General features: G+C 49.9%; 1 protein-coding gene across 1 annotated transcript in view; it reads left to right on the forward strand.

Moving 5' to 3' along the window:
- Positions 1 to 1,891: 1,891 nt before the first annotated feature.
- The window catches only part of LOC148517328 (transcription factor COE3-like), a gene marked incomplete at its 5' end in the record, with an annotated part of 118,172 nt that continues 98,492 nt past the window's right edge, over positions 1,892 to 21,571 (forward strand). Inside the window, one exon of the mRNA XM_088478834.1 lies at positions 1,892 to 1,960. Coding sequence (XP_088334960.1) covers positions 1,892 to 1,960 — 69 coding nt within the window. The remainder of the gene's footprint in view (positions 1,961 to 21,571) is intronic.

Genomic DNA, 21,571 nt, shown 5'->3' on the forward strand with positions numbered 1-21,571 from the left:
ACCTCATCAGACCTGGGGGTAGGTTACATATAAAGCTGAGATGGGATAGTAATATACAGGTGATATATGAGTATTTAGTACAGGTACCCTCATCAGACCTGGGGGTAGGTTACATATAAAGCTGAGATGGGTAGTAATATACAGGTGATATATGAGTATTTAGTACAGGTAACCTCATCAGACCTGGGGGTAGGTTACATATAAAGCTGATATGGATAGTAATATACAGGTGATATATGAGTATTTAGTACAGGTACCCTCATCAGACCTGGGGGTAGGTTACATATATAGCTGAGATGAGATAGTAATATACAGGTGATATATGAGTATTTAGTACAGGTACCCTCATCAGACCTGGGGGTAGGTTACATATAAAGCTGAGATGGATAGTAATATACAGGTGATATATGAGTATTTAGTACAGGTACCCTCATCAGACCTGGGGGTAGGTTACATATATAGCTGAGATGGATAGTAATATACAGGTGATATATGAGTATTTAGTACAGGTAACCTCATCAGACCTGGGGGTAGGTTACATATATAGCTGAGATGGGATAGTAATATACAGGTGATATATGAGTATTTAGTACAGGTAACCTCATCAGACCTGGGGGTAGGTTACATATAAAGCTGATATGGATAGTAATATACAGGTGATATATGAGTATATAGTACAGGTAACCTCATCAGACCTGGGGGTAGGTTACATATAAAGCTGAGATGGATAGTAATATACAGGTGATATACGAGTATTTAGTACAGGTAACCTCATCAGACCTGGGGGTAGGTTACATATAAAGCTGATATGGATAGTAATATACAGGTGATATATGAGTATTTAGTACAGGTAACCTCATCAGACCTGGGGGTAGGTTACATATAAAGCTGATATGGATAGTAATATACAGGTGATATATGAGTATTTAGTACAGGTACCCTCATCAGACCTGGGGGTAGGTTACATATAAAGCTGAGATGGGATAGTAATATACAGGTGATATATGAGTATTTAGTACAGGTAACCTCATCAGACCTGGGGGTAGGTTACATATAAAGCTGATATGGATAGTAATATACAGGTGATATATGAGTATATAGTACAGGTAACCTCATCAGACCTGGGGGTAGGTTACATATAAAGCTGATATGGATAGTAATATACAGGTGATATATGAGTATTTAGTACAGGTAACCTCATCAGACATGGGGGTAGGTTACATATAAAGCTGATATGGATAGTAATATACAGGTGATATATGAGTATTTAGTACAGGTAACCTCATCAGACCTGGGGGTAGGTTACATATAAAGCTGATATGGATAGTAATGACGTTGTATCACTCTCTCTTAGCCCTTGTTACATTGTTACAATAGAAGTGATTTCAGCTGAATGACACCTGGTGGAGACTCACTTCTGTGATGATCATTGTTTTCCACGTGTGATCTCTTAGTGACATTGTACCATGTGTATATAACGCGCTATCACTATGAATTCCCCTATCAATGCCTTTCCTGAATAGCCCATAGCAGGGAGGTGAGGTCTGATCTGCTCGGAGGAGGTAATCACCACTTCTATGTTATGCGCTGTCCAGAAAGGACATTAATGGGGGAATTTCCAGAATCTGGTGAGTGCCCCATACAGCACCCAAACGTGTCCGGTAATCTCCTCCCTCCGCACCAAAACAAACACCATGTGCACAAACGGAGGAGGTTTACGCTGCGTCTCCGCACCTGCGTAAGTGATCCTCAGCCTGCCCTGTGGCACATACAGTATGGAGGAGGCTATTTTCTGAGTTCCTATAGACGATTTATTCTGATATTGAGATTGTGCCTTCTGTATCGCTTTTCCCTGGATAATCTCATTATAATCTCTGCTTTTCCATTCCAGTCGTTGCTGTGACAAGAAGAGCTGTGGGAACCGCAATGAGACCCCCTCGGACCCGGTTATCATAGACAGGTAAGGTCTGCCGTATTATACTGACATACTATCCGCAAGTGGAGCGGACTTAGAGCCTGATTCAGCAGTGACCCGGGCACGAGCTGGTGCATGTCACAATGGTGACAACTGTTTATCTCAATGAAATATGGGCAAGAATTGCTGACCTAGAGGCGGTGCATTGGCTGGGCCGGACTTATGGAAAGGAGGCACAGGACGCCGGCCTCGCGTGCAATAGGGGCACGGACGCCACTCTCCTACATTGTGCATCAGTCTTAGTGTGGAATGCTATGCAGCTGAAAGAGGGGGGGAAGGGCTGGTACAAAAATATTGTCTCTGGGCAGCAGATGTAACTCCGGGCCTATAGATGCTACTATCAAACCAGATCCACCTAAATATACTACACAAATATGTATACTATATAAGCTTTGTCTTAGAGGCATCTAAACTAGGGGTGAGCGGGTTCGGATTTCTGAAATCCGAACCCCCCCGAGCCCCCCCGATCCAAGTCCGATCCGAGTCAGGCTCGACTTTTCCCGCCTGACTCGGATCTGAAATCGAGGCAAAACGTCATCATCCCGCCTTCCGAGTCTCGCGGGTTTTGGATCCTATATAAGGTACCCGCGTCGGCGCCATTTTCTCACTCGGCTGTGGACAGTGAAGAGGGAGGGTGGGAGTTAGGTCTGTGTAGTGTAGTGTAGTGTAGTGCTGCTGTTGTCCACTACTTCAAAGTCCATAGGGGCTGGCTGTGTTGTGCTGTGCTGCTGTTGTTAATAGGGGCTGTGTCCACTACTTCAAAGTCCATAGGGGCTGGCTGGACTATGTTGTGCAGTCAGTTCTCCATAGGGGCTGTGTCCACTCCAAAGTCCTGTGCAGTGTCCCAGTCCTAAAGGAGTGCTGTAGTGTTGTCCAGGGGGTGCTCTGTCCATCAGGGGTGCTCCCCCCAAGTGCTAAAAAAATAATATATTTTCTGTGTTTGTGAATTGTGTGCGCAGTAGCCGCACGTGCATCAACAAAGTAGTGCCAAGCGTGCGCCTGTGTCATAAGTAAAGGGCCGGCTGGCTTGACCGTTAAGGGTGCTGTAACCCCCGAAAGTACACTCCAGTCCAAACCAAAAAAAAATTATTTTCTGTGTTTGTGAATTGTGTGCGCAGTAGCCGCACGTGCATCAACAAAGTAGTGCCAAGCGTGCGCCTGTGTCATAAGTAAAGGGCCGGCTGGCTTGACCGTTAAGGGTGCTGTAACCCCCGAAAGTACACTCCAGTCCAAACCAAAAGAAAAATTATTTTCTGTGTTTGTGAATTGTGTGCACAGTAGCCGCACGTGCATCAACAAAGTAGTGCCAAGCGTGCGCCTGTGTCATAAGTAAAGGGCCGGCTGGCTTGACCGTTAAGGGTGCTGTAACCCCCGAAAGTACACTCCAGTCCAAACCAAAAAAAAAATTATTTTCTGTGTTTGTGAATTGTGTGCGCAGTAGCCGCACGTGCATCAACAAAGTAGTGCCAAGCGTGCGCCTGTGTCATAAGTAAAGGGCCGGCTGGCTTGACCGTTAAGGGTGCTGTAACCCCCGAAAGTACACTCCAGTCCAAACCAAAAAAAAAATTATTTTCTGTGTTTGTGAATTGTGTGCGCAGTAGCCGCACGTGCATCAACAAAGTAGTGCCAAGCGTGCGCCTGTGTCATAAGTAAAGGGCCGGCTGGCTTGACCGTTAAAGGGTGCTGTAACCCCCGAAAGTACACTCCAGTCCAAACCAAAAAAAAATTATTTTCTGTGTTTGTGAATTGTGTGCGCAGTAGCCGCACGTGCATCAACAAAGTAGTGCCAAGCGTGCGCCTGTGTCATAAGTAAAGGCCCGGCTGGCTTGACCGTTAAGGGTGCTGTAAACCCCGAAAGTACACTCCAGTCCAAACCAAAAAAAAAATTATTTTCTGTGTTTGTGAATTGTGTGCGCAGTAGCCGCACGTGCATCAACAAAGTAGTGCCAAGCGTGCGCCTGTGTCATAAGTAAAGGGCCGGCTGGCTTGACCGTTAAAGGGTGCTGTAACCCCCGAAAGTACACTCCAGTCCAAACCTAAAAAAAAATTATTTTCTGTGTTTGTGAATTGTGTGCGCAGTAGCCGCACGTGCATCAACAAAGTAGTGCCAAGCGTGCGCCTGTGTCATAAGTAAAGGGCCGGCTGGCTTGACCGTTAAAGGGTGCTGTAACCCCCGAAAGTACACTCCAGTCCAAACCAAAAAAAAATTATTTTCTGTGTTTGTGAATTGTGTGCGCAGTAGCCGCACGTGCATCAACAAAGTAGTGCCAAGCGTGCGCCTGTGTCATAAGTAAAGGGCCGGCTGGCTTGACCGTTAAGGGTGCTGTAACCCCCGAAAGTACACTCCAGTCCAAACCTAAAAAAAAATTATTTTCTGTGTTTGTGAATTGTGTGCGCAGTAGCCGCACGTGCATCAACAAAGTAGTGCCAAGCGTGCGCCTGTGTCATAAGTAAAGGGCCGGCTGGCTTGACCGTTAAAGGGTGCTGTAACCCCCAAAGTACACTCCAGTCCAAACCAAAAAAAAAATTATTTTCTGTGTTTGTGAATTGTGTGCGCAGTAGCCGCACGTGCATCAACAAAGTAGTGCCAAGCGTGCGCCTGTGTCATAAGTAAAGGGCCGGCTGGCTTGACCGTTAAAGGGTGCTGTAACCCACAAAGTACACTCCAGTCCAAACCAAAAAAAAAATTATTTTCTGTGTTTAGCCGCACGTATATATCAAATCGATATAACATAAATGGAGGACCAAACTTTCTCCGATAAAAATAAAATAGAGAAAGATCAAGAACCACTTCCTCCTAGTGCTGAAGCTGCTGCCACTAGTCATGACATAGACGATAACATGCCATCAACGTCGTCTGCCAAGGCCGATGCCCAATGTCATAGTAGAGGGCACATACAATCCCAAATGGCAAAGTTCAGGAAAATGACCTTGAAAAAGACATTTAAATCAGCTAAAGAGAAACGTAAACTTGCCAATATGCCATTTACGACACGGAGTGGCAAGGAACGGCTAAGGTCGATCCCTAGTATGTTCATGACTAGTGGTTCAGCTTCACATGACGATGGAAGCACTCCTCCCACTAAAAAAATCAAAAGAGTTAAGCTGGCAAAAGCACAGTGAAGAACTGTGCTTTCTAAGAAGATATCACAAATCCCCAAGGAGAGTCCAAGTGTGGTGGTGGTTGCGATGCCTGACCTTCCCAGCACTGGACGGGAAGAGGTGGCTCTTTCCACCATTTGCACGCCCCCTGCAAGTGCTGAAAGGAGCACCCACAGTCCACTTGCTGATATGCAAATTGAAGATGTCACTGTTGAAGTACAACAGGATGAGGATACTGGTGTAGCTGGCGCTGAGGAGGAAGTTGGCGAGGAGGATTCTGATGGTGATGTGGTTTGTTTAAATCAGGCTCCGGGGGAGACAGTTGTTGTCCGTGGGATGAAAAAGCCCATCACGGTCATGCCTGGGCAGAAGACCAAACATTCCACCTCTTTGGTCTGGCAATATTTCTATCCAAATCCGGACAACAACTGTCTTGCCATATGTACCATATGTAAAGGTGAAATAAGTAGGGGTAGGGACGTCAACCACCTAGGAACATCCTCCCTTATACGGCACCTGCAGCGCGTTCATAAAAAGTTACTGTCAAGTTCAGAAACTTTGGCTCAGACCGTAAGCAGTCCAGGGACACCTAAATCCCGTTGTCCTGTTGTATCCAAGCGCCTGCAAACCACACCGTCAACTCCCTCCTCGTCAATTTCCTCCTTAGTCAGGATCGGAAGTAGTCCTGCAGGCCATATCACTGGCATGACTGACTCTCCTATCCGGGATTCCTCCGGAGGATCCTGCATTGCTACGCCTACTGCTGCCGCTGCTGCTGTTGCTGCTGCTGGGAGTCGTTCATCATCCCAGAGAGGAAGTAGGAACACCACTACTTTTACTAAACAATTGACCCTCCAACAGTCCTTAGCGAGGAGGATGAAGTACGACAGCAGTCATCCTGAAGCAAAACGTATAACTGAGGCCTTGACTGCTATGTTGGTGTTAGACGTGCGTCCGGTATCCGCCATTAGTGCAGTGGGATTTAGACAATTGATGGAGGTAGTGTGTCCCCGGTTCCAAATCCCGTCTAGATTCCACTTCACTAGGCAGGCGATACCGAGACTGTACAGAAACGTCAGAAAAAGTGTCCTCAGTGACCTGAAAAATGCCGTTGTACACAATGTCCACTTAACCACGGACATGTGGACAAGTGGAACAGGGCAGACTAAGGACTATATGACTGTGACAGCCCACTGGGTAGATGTATCACCTTACGCAGCAACAGCAGCAGCGTCACCAGTAGCAGCATCTCAGAAACGCCAGCTCGTTACAAGGCAGGCTACGCTGTGTATCACCGGTTTCAGTAAGAGGCACACCGCCGACAACCTCTTAGAGAAACTGAGGGAAATCATCGCCCAGTGGCTTACCCCACTTAGACTCTCCTGGGGATTTGTGATATCTGACAACGCCACCAATATTGTGCGGGCATTACATCTGGGCAAATTCCAGCACGTCCCATGTTTTGCTCACACAATAAACTTGGTGGTGCAGAATTTTCTGAAAAGCGACAGGGGCGTGCAGGAGACGCTTTGGGTGGCCCGAAAAATTTCTGGCCACTTTCGCCATTCAGCGACTGCGTGCCAAAGACTGGAGCGCCAGCAAACACTCTTGAACCTGCCCCGCCATCACCTGAAGCAAGAGGTTGTGACGCGGTGGAACTCAACCCTCTATATGCTTCAGAGGATGGAGGAGCAGCAAAAGGCCATACAAGCCTATACATCCACCTATGACATAGGCAAAGGAGGGGGTATGCACCTGACTCAAGCGCAGTGGAGAATGATTTCCGTGTTGTGCAAGGTTCTTCAGCCCTTCGAACTTGCCACACGTGAAGTCAGTTCAGACACTGCCAGCTTGAGTCAGGTCATTCCCCTCATCAGGCTTTTGCAGAAGCAGCTGGAGAAAGTGAAGGAGGAGCTAAGACGGAGCGATTCCGCTCGGCATGTGGGACTTGTGGATGAAGCCCTTCATTCGCTTTGCCAGGATTCCAGGGTGGTCAATCTGTTGAAATCAGACCACTACATTTTGGCCACCGTGCTCGATCCTAGGTTTAAAGCCTATGTGGTGTCTCTCTTTCCGGCCGACACAAGCCTGCAGAGGTGCAAAGACCTGCTGGTGAACACACTGTCAGCTGAAGCGGAACGTGACACGTCAACGGCTCCTTCTTCATTTTCTCCCGCAACTGGGGCTGCCAGGAAAAAACTTAGGTATCCTAAGCAACCCGCTGGCGGTGATGCAGGGCAGGCAGGACCAAGTTTGGACATCTGGTCCGGACTGAAGGACCTGGCAACAATTTCTGACATGTCTACTGTCACTGCATATGATACTGTCACCATTGACAGAATGGTGGAGGATTACATCGGTGACAGCATCCAAGTAGGCATGTCAGACAGTCCATACCTGTACTGGCAGGAAAAAGAGGCAATTTGGAGGCCCCTGTACAAACTGGCTCTATTTTACCTGAGTTGCCCCCCCTCCAGTGTGTACTCCGAAAGAGTGTTTAGTGCAGCCGGGAACCTTGTCAGCGAAAGGCGTAGTAGGTTGCTTCCACAGAATGTGGAGAAGATGATGTTCATCAAAATGAATTATCAGCTCTTCCAGGGAGACCAGCCTCCAGAAGGTACAGAGGGACCTGTGGTGGTGGATTCAAGTGGGGACGAGTTAATACTTTGTGAGGATGAGGATGTACACACTGAAGAGGGTGAGGAATCGGTGGATGAGGAGGATGAGGATGACATCTTGCCTCCGTAGAGCCAGTTTGTGCAGGGACACATTAATTGCCAGCTTGTTTTGTGGGGGCCCAAACGAACCAATCATTTCAGCCACAGTTGTGTGGCAGACCCTGGCGCTGAAATGATTGGTTTGTTAAAGTGTGCATGTCCTGTTTATACAACATAAGGGTGGGTGGGAGGGCCCAAGGACAATTCCATCTTGCACCTCTTTTTTTCTTTGCATTATGTACAGTTTGGGGCCTAGTTTTTCTAACTGCCATCCTGTCTGCCACTGCAGTGCCACTCCTAGATGGGTCACGTTTTTGTGCCGCCCACTCGTGTCGCTTAGCATAGTCATCCAGCTACCTCGGTGCAACCTTTTGGACATAAAAACACTATTGTGAGGTGTGAGGTGTTCAGAATAGACTGGAAATGAGTGGAAATTAAGGTTATTGAGGTTAATAATAGCATAGGAGCAGAAAAACCTACAAATTCTGTGATTTTAGCTGTTTTTATGCTTTTTTTCAAAAAAATACAGATCCAAAACACAAAACCCAGAACCCAAAACACGGAAGGGTGGTTTTGGCAAAACCAATCCAGATCCAAAAGACAAAGAAAGCTATGTATGTAATTGTGTAACGCAGAGCCCGTACTTCGGTGATCACAGTGTAATGCAGAGCCCTTACTCCGGTGATCACAGTGTAATGCAGAGCCCGTATTCCAGTGATCACAGTATAATGCAGAACCCGTACTCCGGTGATCACAGTGTAATGCAGAGCCCGTACTCCGGTGATCACAGTGTAATGCAGAGCCCGTATTCCGGTGATCACAGTGTAATGCAGAGCCCGTACTCCAGTGATCACAGTGTAATGCAGAACCCGTACTCCAGTGATCACAGTGTAACGCAGAACCCGTACTCCAGTGATCACAGTGTAATGCAGAGCCCGTACTCCGGTGATCACAGTGTAATGCAGAGCCCTTACTCCGGTGATCACAGTGTAATGCAGAGCCCGTACTCCTGTGATCACAGTATAATGCAGAACCCGTACTCCAGTGATCACAGTGTAATGCAGAGCCCGCACTCCGGTGATCACAGTATAACACAGAGCCCGTACTCCGGTGATCACAGTGTAGCGCAGAGCCCGTACTCCGGTGATCACAGTGTAATGCAGAGCCCGTACTCTGGTGATCACAGTGTAATGCAGAGCCCGTACTCTGGTGATCACAGTGTAATGCAGAGTCCGTACTCCGGTGATCACAGTGTAACGCAGAGCCCGTACTCCGGTGAGTGTAATGCAGAGCCCGTACTCCGGTGATCACAGTGTAACACAGAGCCCATACTCTGGTGAGTGTAATGCAGAGCCCGTACTCCGGTGATCACAGTGTAATGCAGAGTCCGTACTCCGGTGATCACAGTGTAATGCAGAGTCCGTACTCCGGTGATCACAGTGTAATGCAGAGCCTGTACTCCGGTGATCACAGTGTAACGCAGAGCCCGTAGTCTGGTGATCACAGTGTAACGCAGAGCCTGTAGTCTGGTGATCACAGTGTAACGCAGAGCCCGTACTCCGGTGATCACAGAGTAAAGCAGAGCCCATACTCCGGTGATCACAGTATAATGCAGAGCCCATACTCCGGTGATCACAGTGTAATGCAGAGCCCGTACTTCGGTGATCACAGTGTAATGCAGAGCCCTTACTCCGGTGATCACAGTGTAATGCAGAGCCCGTATTCCAGTGATCACAGTATAATGCAGAACCCGTACTCCGGTGATCACAGTGTAATGCAGAGCCCGTACTCCGGTGATCACAGTGTAATGCAGAGCCCGTATTCCGGTGATCACAGTGTAATGCAGAGCCCGTACTCCAGTGATCACAGTGTAACGCAGAACCCGTACTCCAGTGATCACAGTGTAACGCAGAACCCGTACTCCAGTGATCACAGTGTAATGCAGAGCCCGTACTCCGGTGATCACAGTGTAATGCAGAGCCCTTACTCCGGTGATCACAGTGTAATGCAGAGCCCGTATTCCAGTGATCACAGTATAATGCAGAACCCGTACTCCGGTGATCACAGTGTAATGCAGAGCCCGTACTCCGGTGATCACAGTGTAATGCAGAGCCCGTATTCCGGTGATCACAGTGTAATGCAGAGCCCGTACTCCGGTGATCACAGTGTAACGCAGAGCCCGTACTCTGGTGATCACAGTGTAACGCAGAGCCCGTACTCCGGTGATCACAGTGTAATGCAGAGCCCGTACTCTGGTGATCACAGTGTAATGCAGAGCCCGTACTCTGGTGATCACAGTGTAATGCAGAGCCCGTACTCCTGTGATCACAGTGTAATGCAGAGCCCGTACTCCGGTGATCACAGTGTAATGCAGAGCCCGTACTCCGGTGATCACAGTGTAATGCAGAGCCCGTACTCTGGTGATCACAGTGTAATGCAGAGCCCGTACTCCTGTGATCACAGTGTAATGCAGAGCCCGTACTCTGGTGATCACAGTATAATGCAGAGCCCGTACTCCGGTGATCACAGTGTAATGCAGAGTCTGTACTCCGGTGATCACAGTGTAATGCAGAGCCCGTACTCCGGTGATCACAGTGTAACGCAGAACCCGTACTCCGGTGATCACAGTGTAATGCAGAGCCCATACTCCAGTGATCACAGTGTAGCGCAGAGCCCGTACTCCGGTGATCACAGTGTAATGCAGAACCCGTACTCCGGTGATCACAGTGTAATGCAGAGCCCGTACTCTGGTGATCACAGTATAACGCAGAGCCCGTACTCTGGTGATCACAGTGTAATGCAGAACCCGTACTCCGGTGATCACAGTGTAATGCAGAGCCCGTACTCTGGTGATCACAGTATAACGCAGAGCCCGTACTCCGGTGATCACAGTGTAATGCAGAGCCCGTACTCCGGTGATCACAGTGTAACGCAGAGCCCGTACTCTGGTGATCACAGTGTAAGGCAGAGCCCGTACTCTGGTGATCACAGTGTAATGCAGAGCCCGTACTCTGGTGATCACAGTATAATGCAGAGCCCATACTCTGGTGATCACAGTGTAATGCAGAGACCACACTCCGGTGATCACAGTATAACGCAGAGCCCGTACTCCGGTGATCACAGTGTAGCGCAGAGCCCGTACTCCTGTGATCACAGTGTAATGCAGAGCCCGTACTCCGATGATCACAGTGTAATGCAGAGCCCGTACTCCGATGATCACAGTGTAATGCAGAGTCCGTACTCCGGTGATCACAGTGTAATGCAGAGCCCATACTCTGGTGATCACAGTGTAATGCAGAGCCCGTACTTCGGTGATCACAGTGTAATGCAGAGCCCGTACTTCGGTGATCACAGTGTAATGCAGAGCCCGTACTCTGGTGATCACAGTGTAATGCAGAGCCCGTACTCCGGTGATCACAGTGTAATGCAGAGTCCGTACTCCGGTGATCACAGTGTAACGCAGAGCCCGTACTCCTGTGATCACAGTGTAATGCAGAGCCCGTACTCCGGTGATCACAGTGTAATGCAGAGACCGCACTCCGGTGATCACAGTATAACGCAGAGCCCGTACTCCGGTGATCACAGTGTAGCGCAGAGCCCGTACTCCGGTGATCACAGTGTAATGCAGAGCCCGTACTCTGGTGATCACAGTGTAATGCAGAGCCCGTACTCTGGTGATCACAGTGTAATGCAGAGCCCGTACTCTGGTGATCACAGTGTAATGCAGAGTCCGTACTCCGGTGATCACAGTGTAACGCAGAGCCCGTACTCCGGTGAGTGTAATGCAGAGCCCGTACTCCGGTGATCACAGTGTAACACAGAGCCCATACTCTGGTGAGTGTAATGCAGAGCCCGTACTCCGGTGATCACAGTGTAATGCAGAGTCCGTACTCCGGTGATCACAGTGTAATGCAGAGTCCGTACTCCGGTGATCACAGTGTAATGCAGAGCCTGTACTCCGGTGATCACAGTGTAACGCAGAGCCCGTAGTCTGGTGATCACAGTGTAACGCAGAGCCCGTACTCCGGTGATCACAGAGTAAAGCAGAGCCCATACTCCGGTGATCACAGTATAATGCAGAGCCCATACTCCGGTGATCACAGTGTAACGCAGAGCCCGTACTCCGATGATCACAGTGTAATGCAGAGCCCGTACTCCGATGATCACAGTGTAATGCAGAGTCCGTACTCCGGTGATCACAGTGTAATGCAGAGCCCATACTCTGGTGATCACAGTGTAATGCAGAGCCCGTACTTCGGTGATCACAGTGTAATGCAGAGCCCGTACTTCGGTGATCACAGTGTAATGCAGAGCCCGTACTCTGGTGATCACAGTGTAATGCAGAGCCCGTACTCCGGTGATCACAGTGTAATGCAGAGTCCGTACTCCGGTGATCACAGTGTAACGCAGAGCCCGTACTCCTGTGATCACAGTGTAATGCAGAGCCCGTACTCTGGTGATCACAGTGTAATGCAGAGACCGCACTCCGGTGATCACAGTATAACACAGAGCCCGTACTCCGGTGATCACAGTGTAGCGCAGAGCCCGTACTCCGGTGATCACAGTGTAATGCAGAGCCCGTACTCTGGTGATCACAGTGTAATGCAGAGCCCGTACTCTGGTGATCAAAGTGTAATGCAGAGCCCGTACTCTGGTGATCACAGTGTAATGCAGAGTCCGTACTCCGGTGATCACAGTGAAACGCAGAGCCCGTACTCCGGTGAGTGTAATGCAGAGCCCGTACTCCGGTGATCACAGTGTAACACAGAGCCCATACTCTGGTGAGTGTAATGCAGAGCCCGTACTCCGGTGATCACAGTGTAATGCAGAGTCCGTACTCCGGTGATCACAGTGTAATGCAGAGTCCGTACTCCGGTGATCACAGTGTAATGCAGAGCCTGTACTCCGGTGATCACAGTGTAACGCAGAGCCCGTAGTCTGGTGATCACAGTGTAACGCAGAGCCCGTACTCCGGTGATCACAGAGTAAAGCAGAGCCCATACTCCGGTGATCACAGTATAATGCAGAGCCCATACTCCGGTGATCACAGTGTAATGCAGAGCCCGTACTTCGGTGATCACAGTGTAATGCAGAGCCCTTACTCCGGTGATCACAGTGTAATGCAGAGCCCGTATTCCAGTGATCACAGTATAATGCAGAACCCGTACTCCGGTGATCACAGTGTAATGCAGAGCCCGTACTCCGGTGATCACAGTGTAATGCATAGCCCGTATTCCGGTGATCACAGTGTAATGCAGAGCCCGTACTCCAGTGATCACAGTGTAATGCAGAACCCGTACTCCAGTGATCACAGTGTAACGCAGAACCCGTACTCCAGTGATCACAGTGTAATGCAGAGCCCGTACTCCGGTGATCACAGTGTAATGCAGAGCCCTTACTCCGGTGATCACAGTGTAATGCAGAGCCCGTATTCCAGTGATCACAGTATAATGCAGAACCCGTACTCCGGTGATCACAGTGTAATGCAGAGCCCGTACTCCGGTGATCACAGTGTAATGCAGAGCCCGTATTCCGGTGATCACAGTGTAATGCAGAGTCCGTACTCTGGTGATCACAGTGTAACGCAGAGCCCGTACTCCGGTGATCACAGTGTAACGCAGAGCCCGTACTCTGGTGATCACAGTGTAACGCAGAGCCCGTACTCCGGTGATCACAGTGTAATGCAGAGCCCGTACTCTGGTGATCACAGTGTAATGCAGAGCCCGTACTCTGGTGATCACAGTGTAATGCAGAGCCCGTACTCCTGTGATCACAGTGTAATGCAGAGCCCGTACTCCGGTGATCACAGTGTAATGCAGAGCCCGTACTCCGGTGATCACAGTGTAATGCAGAGCCCGTACTCTGGTGATCACAGTGTAATGCAGAGCCCGTACTCCTGTGATCACAGTGTAATGCAGAGCCCGTACTCTGGTGATCACAGTATAATGCAGAGCCCGTACTCCGGTGATCACAGTGTAATGCAGAGTCTGTACTCCGGTGATCACAGTGTAATGCAGAGCCCGTACTCCGGTGATCACAGTATAATGCAGAGCCCGTACTCCGGTGATCACAGTGTAATGCAGAGTCTGTACTCCGGTGATCACAGTGTAATGCAGAGCCCGTACTCCGGTGATCACAGTGTAACGCAGAACCCGTACTCCGGTGATCACAGTGTAATGCAGAGCCCATACTCCAGTGATCACAGTGTAGCGCAGAGCCCGTACTCCGGTGATCACAGTGTAATGCAGAACCCGTACTCCGGTGATCACAGTGTAATGCAGAGCCCGTACTCTGGTGATCACAGTATAACGCAGAGCCCGTACTCTGGTGATCACAGTGTAATGCAGAACCCGTACTCCGGTGATCACAGTGTAATGCAGAGCCCGTACTCTGGTGATCACAGTATAACGCAGAGCCCGTACTCCGGTGATCACAGTGTAATGCAGAGCCCGTACTCCGGTGATCACAGTGTAACGCAGAGCCCGTACTCTGGTGATCACAGTGTAAGGCAGAGCCCGTACTCTGGTGATCACAGTGTAATGCAGAGCCCGTACTCTGGTGATCACAGTATAATGCAGAGCCCATACTCTGGTGATCACAGTGTAATGCAGAGACCACACTCCGGTGATCACAGTATAACGCAGAGCCCGTACTCCGGTGATCACAGTGTAGCGCAGAGCCCGTACTCCTGTGATCACAGTGTAATGCAGAGCCCGTATTCCGATGATCACAGTGTAATGCAGAGCCCGTACTCCGATGATCACAGTGTAATGCAGAGTCCGTACTCCGGTGATCACAGTGTAATGCAGAGCCCATACTCTGGTGATCACAGTGTAATGCAGAGCCCGTACTTCGGTGATCACAGTGTAATGCAGAGCCCGTACTTCGGTGATCACAGTGTAATGCAGAGCCCGTACTCTGGTGATCACAGTGTAATGCAGAGCCCGTACTCCGGTGATCACAGTGTAATGCAGAGTCCGTACTCCGGTGATCACAGTGTAACGCAGAGCCCGTACTCCTGTGATCACAGTGTAATGCAGAGCCCGTACTCCGGTGATCACAGTGTAATGCAGAGACCGCACTCCGGTGATCACAGTATAACGCAGAGCCCGTACTCCGGTGATCACAGTGTAGCGCAGAGCCCGTACTCCGGTGATCACAGTGTAATGCAGAGCCCGTACTCTGGTGATCACAGTGTAATGCAGAGCCCGTACTCTGGTGATCACAGTGTAATGCAGAGCCCGTACTCTGGTGATCACAGTGTAATGCAGAGTCCGTACTCCGGTGATCACAGTGTAACGCAGAGCCCGTACTCCGGTGAGTGTAATGCAGAGCCCGTACTCCGGTGATCACAGTGTAACACAGAGCCCATACTCTGGTGAGTGTAATGCAGAGCCCGTACTCCGGTGATCACAGTGTAATGCAGAGTCCGTACTCCGGTGATCACAGTGTAATGCAGAGTCCGTACTCCGGTGATCACAGTGTAATGCAGAGCCTGTACTCCGGTGATCACAGTGTAACGCAGAGCCCGTAGTCTGGTGATCACAGTGTAACGCAGAGCCCGTACTCCGGTGATCACAGAGTAAAGCAGAGCCCATACTCCGGTGATCACAGTATAATGCAGAGCCCATACTCCGGTGATCACAGTGTAACGCAGAGCCCGTACTCCGATGATCACAGTGTAATGCAGAGCCCGTACTCCGATGATCACAGTGTAATGCAGAGTCCGTACTCCGGTGATCACAGTGTAATGCAGAGCCCATACTCTGGTGATCACAGTGTAATGCAGAGCCCGTACTTCGGTGATCACAGTGTAATGCAGAGCCCGTACTTCGGTGATCACAGTGTAATGCAGAGCCCGTACTCTGGTGATCACAGTGTAATGCAGAGCCCGTACTCCGGTGATCACAGTGTAATGCAGAGTCCGTACTCCGGTGATCACAGTGTAACGCAGAGCCCGTACTCCTGTGATCACAGTGTAATGCAGAGCCCGTACTCTGGTGATCACAGTGTAATGCAGAGACCGCACTCCGGTGATCACAGTATAACACAGAGCCCGTACTCCGGTGATCACAGTGTAGCGCAGAGCCCGTACTCCGGTGATCACAGTGTAATGCAGAGCCCGTACTCTGGTGATCACAGTGTAATGCAGAGCCCGTACTCTGGTGATCAAAGTGTAATGCAGAGCCCGTACTCTGGTGATCACAGTGTAATGCAGAGTCCGTACTCCGGTGATCACAGTGAAACGCAGAGCCCGTACTCCGGTGAGTGTAATGCAGAGCCCGTACTCCGGTGATCACAGTGTAACACAGAGCCCATACTCTGGTGAGTGTAATGCAGAGCCCGTACTCCGGTGATCACAGTGTAATGCAGAGTCCGTACTCCGGTGATCACAGTGTAATGCAGAGTCCGTACTCCGGTGATCACAGTGTAATGCAGAGCCTGTACTCCGGTGATCACAGTGTAACGCAGAGCCCGTAGTCTGGTGATCACAGTGTAACGCAGAGCCCGTACTCCGGTGATCACAGAGTAAAGCAGAGCCCATACTCCGGTGATCACAGTATAATGCAGAGCCCATACTCCGGTGATCACAGTGTAATGCAGAGCCCGTACTTCGGTGATCACAGTGTAATGCAGAGCCCTTACTCCGGTGATCACAGTGTAATGCAGAGCCCGTATTCCAGTGATCACAGTATAATGCAGAACCCGTACTCCGGTGATCACAGTGTAATGCAGAGCCCGTACTCCGGTGATCACAGTGTAATGCATAGCCCGTATTCCGGTGATCACAGTGTAATGCAGAGCCCGTACTCCAGTGATCACAGTGTAATGCAGAACCCGTACTCCAGTGATCACAGTGTAACGCAGAACCCGTACTCCAGTGATCACAGTGTAATGCAGAGCCCGTACTCCGGTGATCACAGTGTAATGCAGAGCCCTTACTCCGGTGATCACAGTGTAATGCAGAGCCCGTATTCCAGTGATCACAGTATAATGCAGAACCCGTACTCCGGTGATCACAGTGTAATGCAGAGCCCGTACTCCGGTGATCACAGTGTAATGCAGAGCCCGTATTCCGGTGATCACAGTGTAATGCAGAGTCCGTACTCTGGTGATCACAGTGTAACGCAGAGCCCGTACTCCGGTGATCACAGTGTAACGCAGAGCCCGTACTCTGGTGATCACAGTGTAACGCAGAGCCCGTACTCCGGTGATCACAGTGTAATGCAGAGCCCGTACTCTGGTGATCACAGTGTAATGCAGAGCCCGTACTCTGGTGATCACAGTGTAATGCAGAGCCCGTACTCCTGTGATCACAGTGTAATGCAGAGCCCGTACTCCGGTGATCACAGTGTAATGCAGAGCCCGTACTCCGGTGATCACAGTGTAATGCAGAGCCCGTACTCTGGTGATCACAGTGTAATGCAGAGCCCGTACTCCTGTGATCACAGTGTAATGCAGAGCCCGTACTCTGGTGATCACAGTATAATGCAGAGCCCGTACTCCGGTGATCACAGTGTAATGCAGAGTCTGTACTCCGGTGATCACAGTGTAATGCAGAGCCCGTACTCCGGTGATCACAGTGTAACGCAGAACCCGTACTCCGGTGATCACAGTGTAATGCAGAGCCCATACTCCAGTGATCACAGTGTACCGCAGAGCCCGTACTCCGGTGATCACAGTGTAATGCAGAACCCGTACTCCGGTGTTCACAGTGTAATGCAGAGCCCGTACTCTGGTGATCACAGTATAACGCAGAGCCCGTACTCTGGTGATCACAGTGTAATGCAGAACCCGTACTCCGGTGATCACAGTGTAATGCAGAGCCCGTACTCTGGTGATCACAGTATAACGCAGAGCCCGTACTCCGGTGATCACAGTGTAATGCAGAGCCCGTACTCCGGTGATCACAGTGTAACGCAGAGCCCGTACTCTGGTGATCACAGTGTAAGGCAGAGCCCGTACTCTGGTGATCACAGTGTAATGCAGAGCCCGTACTCTGGTGATCACAGTATAATGCAGAGCCCATACTCTGGTGATCACAGTGTAATGCAGAGACCGCACTCCGGTGATCACAGTATAACGCAGAGCCCGTACTCCGGTGATCACAGTGTAGCGCAGAGCCCGTACTCCTGTGATCACAGTGTAATGCAGAGCCCGTACTCCGATGATCACAGTGTAATGCAGAGCCCGTACTCCGATGATCACAGTGTAATGCAGAGTCCGTACTCCGGTGATCACAGTGTAATGCAGAGCCCATACTCTGGTGATCACAGTATAATGCAGAGCCCGTACTTCGGTGATCACAGTGTAATGCAGAGCCCGTACTTCGGTGATCACAGTGTAATGCAGAGCCCGTACTCCGGTGATCACAGTGTAACGCAGAGCCCGTACTCCTGTGATCACAGTGTAATGCAGAGCCCGTACTCCGGTGATCACAGTGTAATGCAGAGACCGCACTCCGGTGATCACAGTATAACGCAGAGCCCGTACTCCGGTGATCACAGTGTAGCGCAGAGCCCATACTCCGGTGATCACAGTGTAATGCAGAGCCCGTACTCTGGTGATCACAGTGTAATGCAGAGCCCGTACTCTGGTGATCACAGTGTAATGCAGAGCCCGTACTCTGGTGATCACAGTGTAATGCAGAGTCCGTACTCCGGTGATCACATTGTAACGCAGAGCCCGTACTCCGGTGAGTGTAATGCAGAGCCCGTACTCCGGTGATCACAGTGTAACACAGAGCCCATACTCTGGTGAGTGTAATGCAGAGCCCGTACTCCGGTGATCACAGTGTAATGCAGAGTCCGTACTCCGGTGATCACAGTGTAATGCAGAGTCCGTACTCCGGTGATCACAGTGTAATGCAGAGCCTGTACTCCGGTGATCACAGTGTAACGCAGAGCCCGTAGTCTGGTGATCACAGTGTAACGCAGAGCCCGTACTCCGGTGATCACAGAGTAAAGCAGAGCCCATACTCCGGTGATCACAGTATAATGCAGAGCCCATTCTCCGGTGATCACAGTGTAACGCAGAGCCCGTACTCCGGTGATCACAGTGTAATGCAGAGTCTGTACTCCGGTGATCACAGTGTAACGCAGAGCCCGTACTCTGGTGATCACAGTGTAATGCAGAGCCCGTATTCCGGTGATCACAGTGTAACGCAGAGCCCTTACTTCGGTGATCACAGTGTAATGCAGAGCCCTTACTCCAGTGATCACAATGTAACGCAGAGCCCGTACCCCGGTGATCACAGTGTAATGCAGAGCCCGTACTCCGATGATCACAGTGTAATGCAGAGCCCGTACTCCGGTGAACACAGTGTAATGCAGAGCCCGTACTCCTGTGATCACAGTGTAACACAGAGCCCGTACTCCGGTGATCACAGTGTAATGCAGAGCCCGTACTCCTGTGATCACAGTGTAATGCAGAGCCCGTACTCCGGTGATCACAGTATAACGCAGAGCCCGTACTCCTGTGATCACAGTGTAACGCAGAGCCCGTACTCCGGTGATCACAGTGTAATGCAGAGCCCATACTTCAGCTAAAACCAGCCAGCAGGGGCACAAGAGATGGGTCCCCTGGGGTGACAGCTTACATGGGGCACTCAGCGATCTGGACTCTTCTATGTAAACTCATTTTTTGATTGTATCCTTTTGGGGCAACGCTGTTAATAGCTGTTTGACTTTATATTGAGGCAACACAGTTGATTTCTACTAATGCCCTATATGTGTGGCGTCTGTATGTACTTCCCATGCTTGGGTGGGTTTCCTCCAGGTCCTCCGGTTTCCTCCCACAGTCCAACAACATACTGGTTGGCTATTTGGCTTCTGACAAAACATGAACCCTAGTGTGTCTGTGTGATAGGAGATATAGGACCTCATTCAGAGCCGGACGCTATTTGCTTTCGCTCGTTCAGAAAATAGGGGTGGCTATTCAAATGAACCGTTCGCTCTTTGCGGTCTGTTCATGCCTCTAGGTCTGAATGAGTGAACCAAACATGCAGTCGTTTTTTGGAAAACTACGCCCCTTGGCCGCTCGCATCCTACGTCATGTCCGCTATTTATTAGATTAATCGAGATACATCGACCAGCGTATGAACTGCTTGCTATTCTTGTGGTTGGTTTTTCCTACCACAATCTTGCGAGCAGTTCTGACTAAAAAATAACCCAGTGACGTGGTCAGTGACGCTGCTGTATTAATTATGCACACCCATAAAACGCCCGTTTTGACCTTTAAGCACGCCTGCGTTCTGATCTCCACTCCCCGTTTTCAAGCACCTTCCCCTGTTACCACCCACATACGCCTCCTCCTGTCACTCAAAATAGCAGGCATTCGCTATTTAGCGAGCACACAATTTTCAGCCGCACTTACTGGTTCGCGCATGCGTATTACTATCCGTACGCATGCGCAGCTCTGCAAACATCGCTCGGAACGAACGAGCACCCGCTTACGAGCGGCTCTGAATCAGGCCCATAGAGTGTCAGCTTCCCTGGGCCAGGGACTGATGTGAGTGACTGAGATACTCTCTGTACAGCGCTGAGGAATATGTGTGCACTATATACATGACGTATAATACTCAGATGTGTCTCTCCTGAGCAGGACTTTATCTGAGGATGTTTTGTATGATCCCCTGTAGCTTCCTCTCGGCCTCACTTTGCAGCTTCATGCCTATAAACCACAGTATGTGAATAGGAAATGTATACTGATGTTCTGTACATCCCTAAGGGCCAGAGCTATTCTGTAGGCCTATAATAGCGGAAAATGCCATTAGGGCTGCAAGCAGAATATATGTGTACGGATATAGTAACACAGACTCCAGTCCAGGCCTCCTCTGTGGCCATGTTCCCCCGCAGCGTGTGATAAGGTGACAGTCTTTGAGGGCATGTTATCCTGGCATTGTGCAGTCAGTGCCCTATCATTGCAACGCTCTACTCTTTCCCCCCCCCCCCCCCACGGCTGCTGCTTGTGGTATCTGTAGCATCTTCCACTCGCCTCTGCACACAGCTAGAATTGTTATTAGAATGAGAGACCTCTCTATTGATGAGAGACAGCTCCCGTGTGATCCTGTCCTTCAGAAGCTGGAGATAACAGATTTTCTGCACAAGAAAGCCGCCTTGGTCTTACGGCCACAATGGTTGCCTGATTTTAGCACAATGCCCTGTTAATACCTTGTTACGGCTCCACTCAGGCTGGAAGCGCCATGTGTCAGTTGCATCCTGCTCTGCCGCAAGTGATGAGCGGGTCCTGATGCTGGGGTGAGGGGTCGCATCATGTGTCAGTGGCCTCAAGTGATGGAAGGGCGCAAAGAGATCAGACAGGGAGATTCCCAATCTTCAGCACCCCCCCCTCCCAAATGCAAATCAATGAAGACACTGAAAATATTTGTGAGCTGCAAAATTGGACACCAGACACCAGAGCACTATAAATGGTCTATACCTGGAGGTGTTTAGGGCATTAAACCAAGAATTACTGAACGAAGAAACTGTTACATTGTTACTGGGCTGAATGACAGATAGATGTAATGTTTCTGCATTGGGAATCCTAGGATGGAGCACAGTATATATTGTACGTTACAGGTCTCCCCAGAAATCCCATCCCAGCATGGAGTCTATTCTCCAATTACCTGAGACCCTTATGCTCCAAGTGAGCGAGAAAGACCCCAACCGTAGGTGTATTATATGCATGTTGTGCTTAGGAAGAAATCCCAGCCTTGGCCCAAGCTTATACTGTAGGTTCGCTGTATAAATGGCTGAAGGAGACAGGTTCTAAAACC

This window comes from Taudactylus pleione, unplaced genomic scaffold (genome assembly GCF_031769625.1).
Source record: "Taudactylus pleione unplaced genomic scaffold, aTauple2 ptg000220l, whole genome shotgun sequence".
NCBI classification, from domain to species: domain Eukaryota; kingdom Metazoa; phylum Chordata; class Amphibia; order Anura; family Myobatrachidae; genus Taudactylus; species Taudactylus pleione.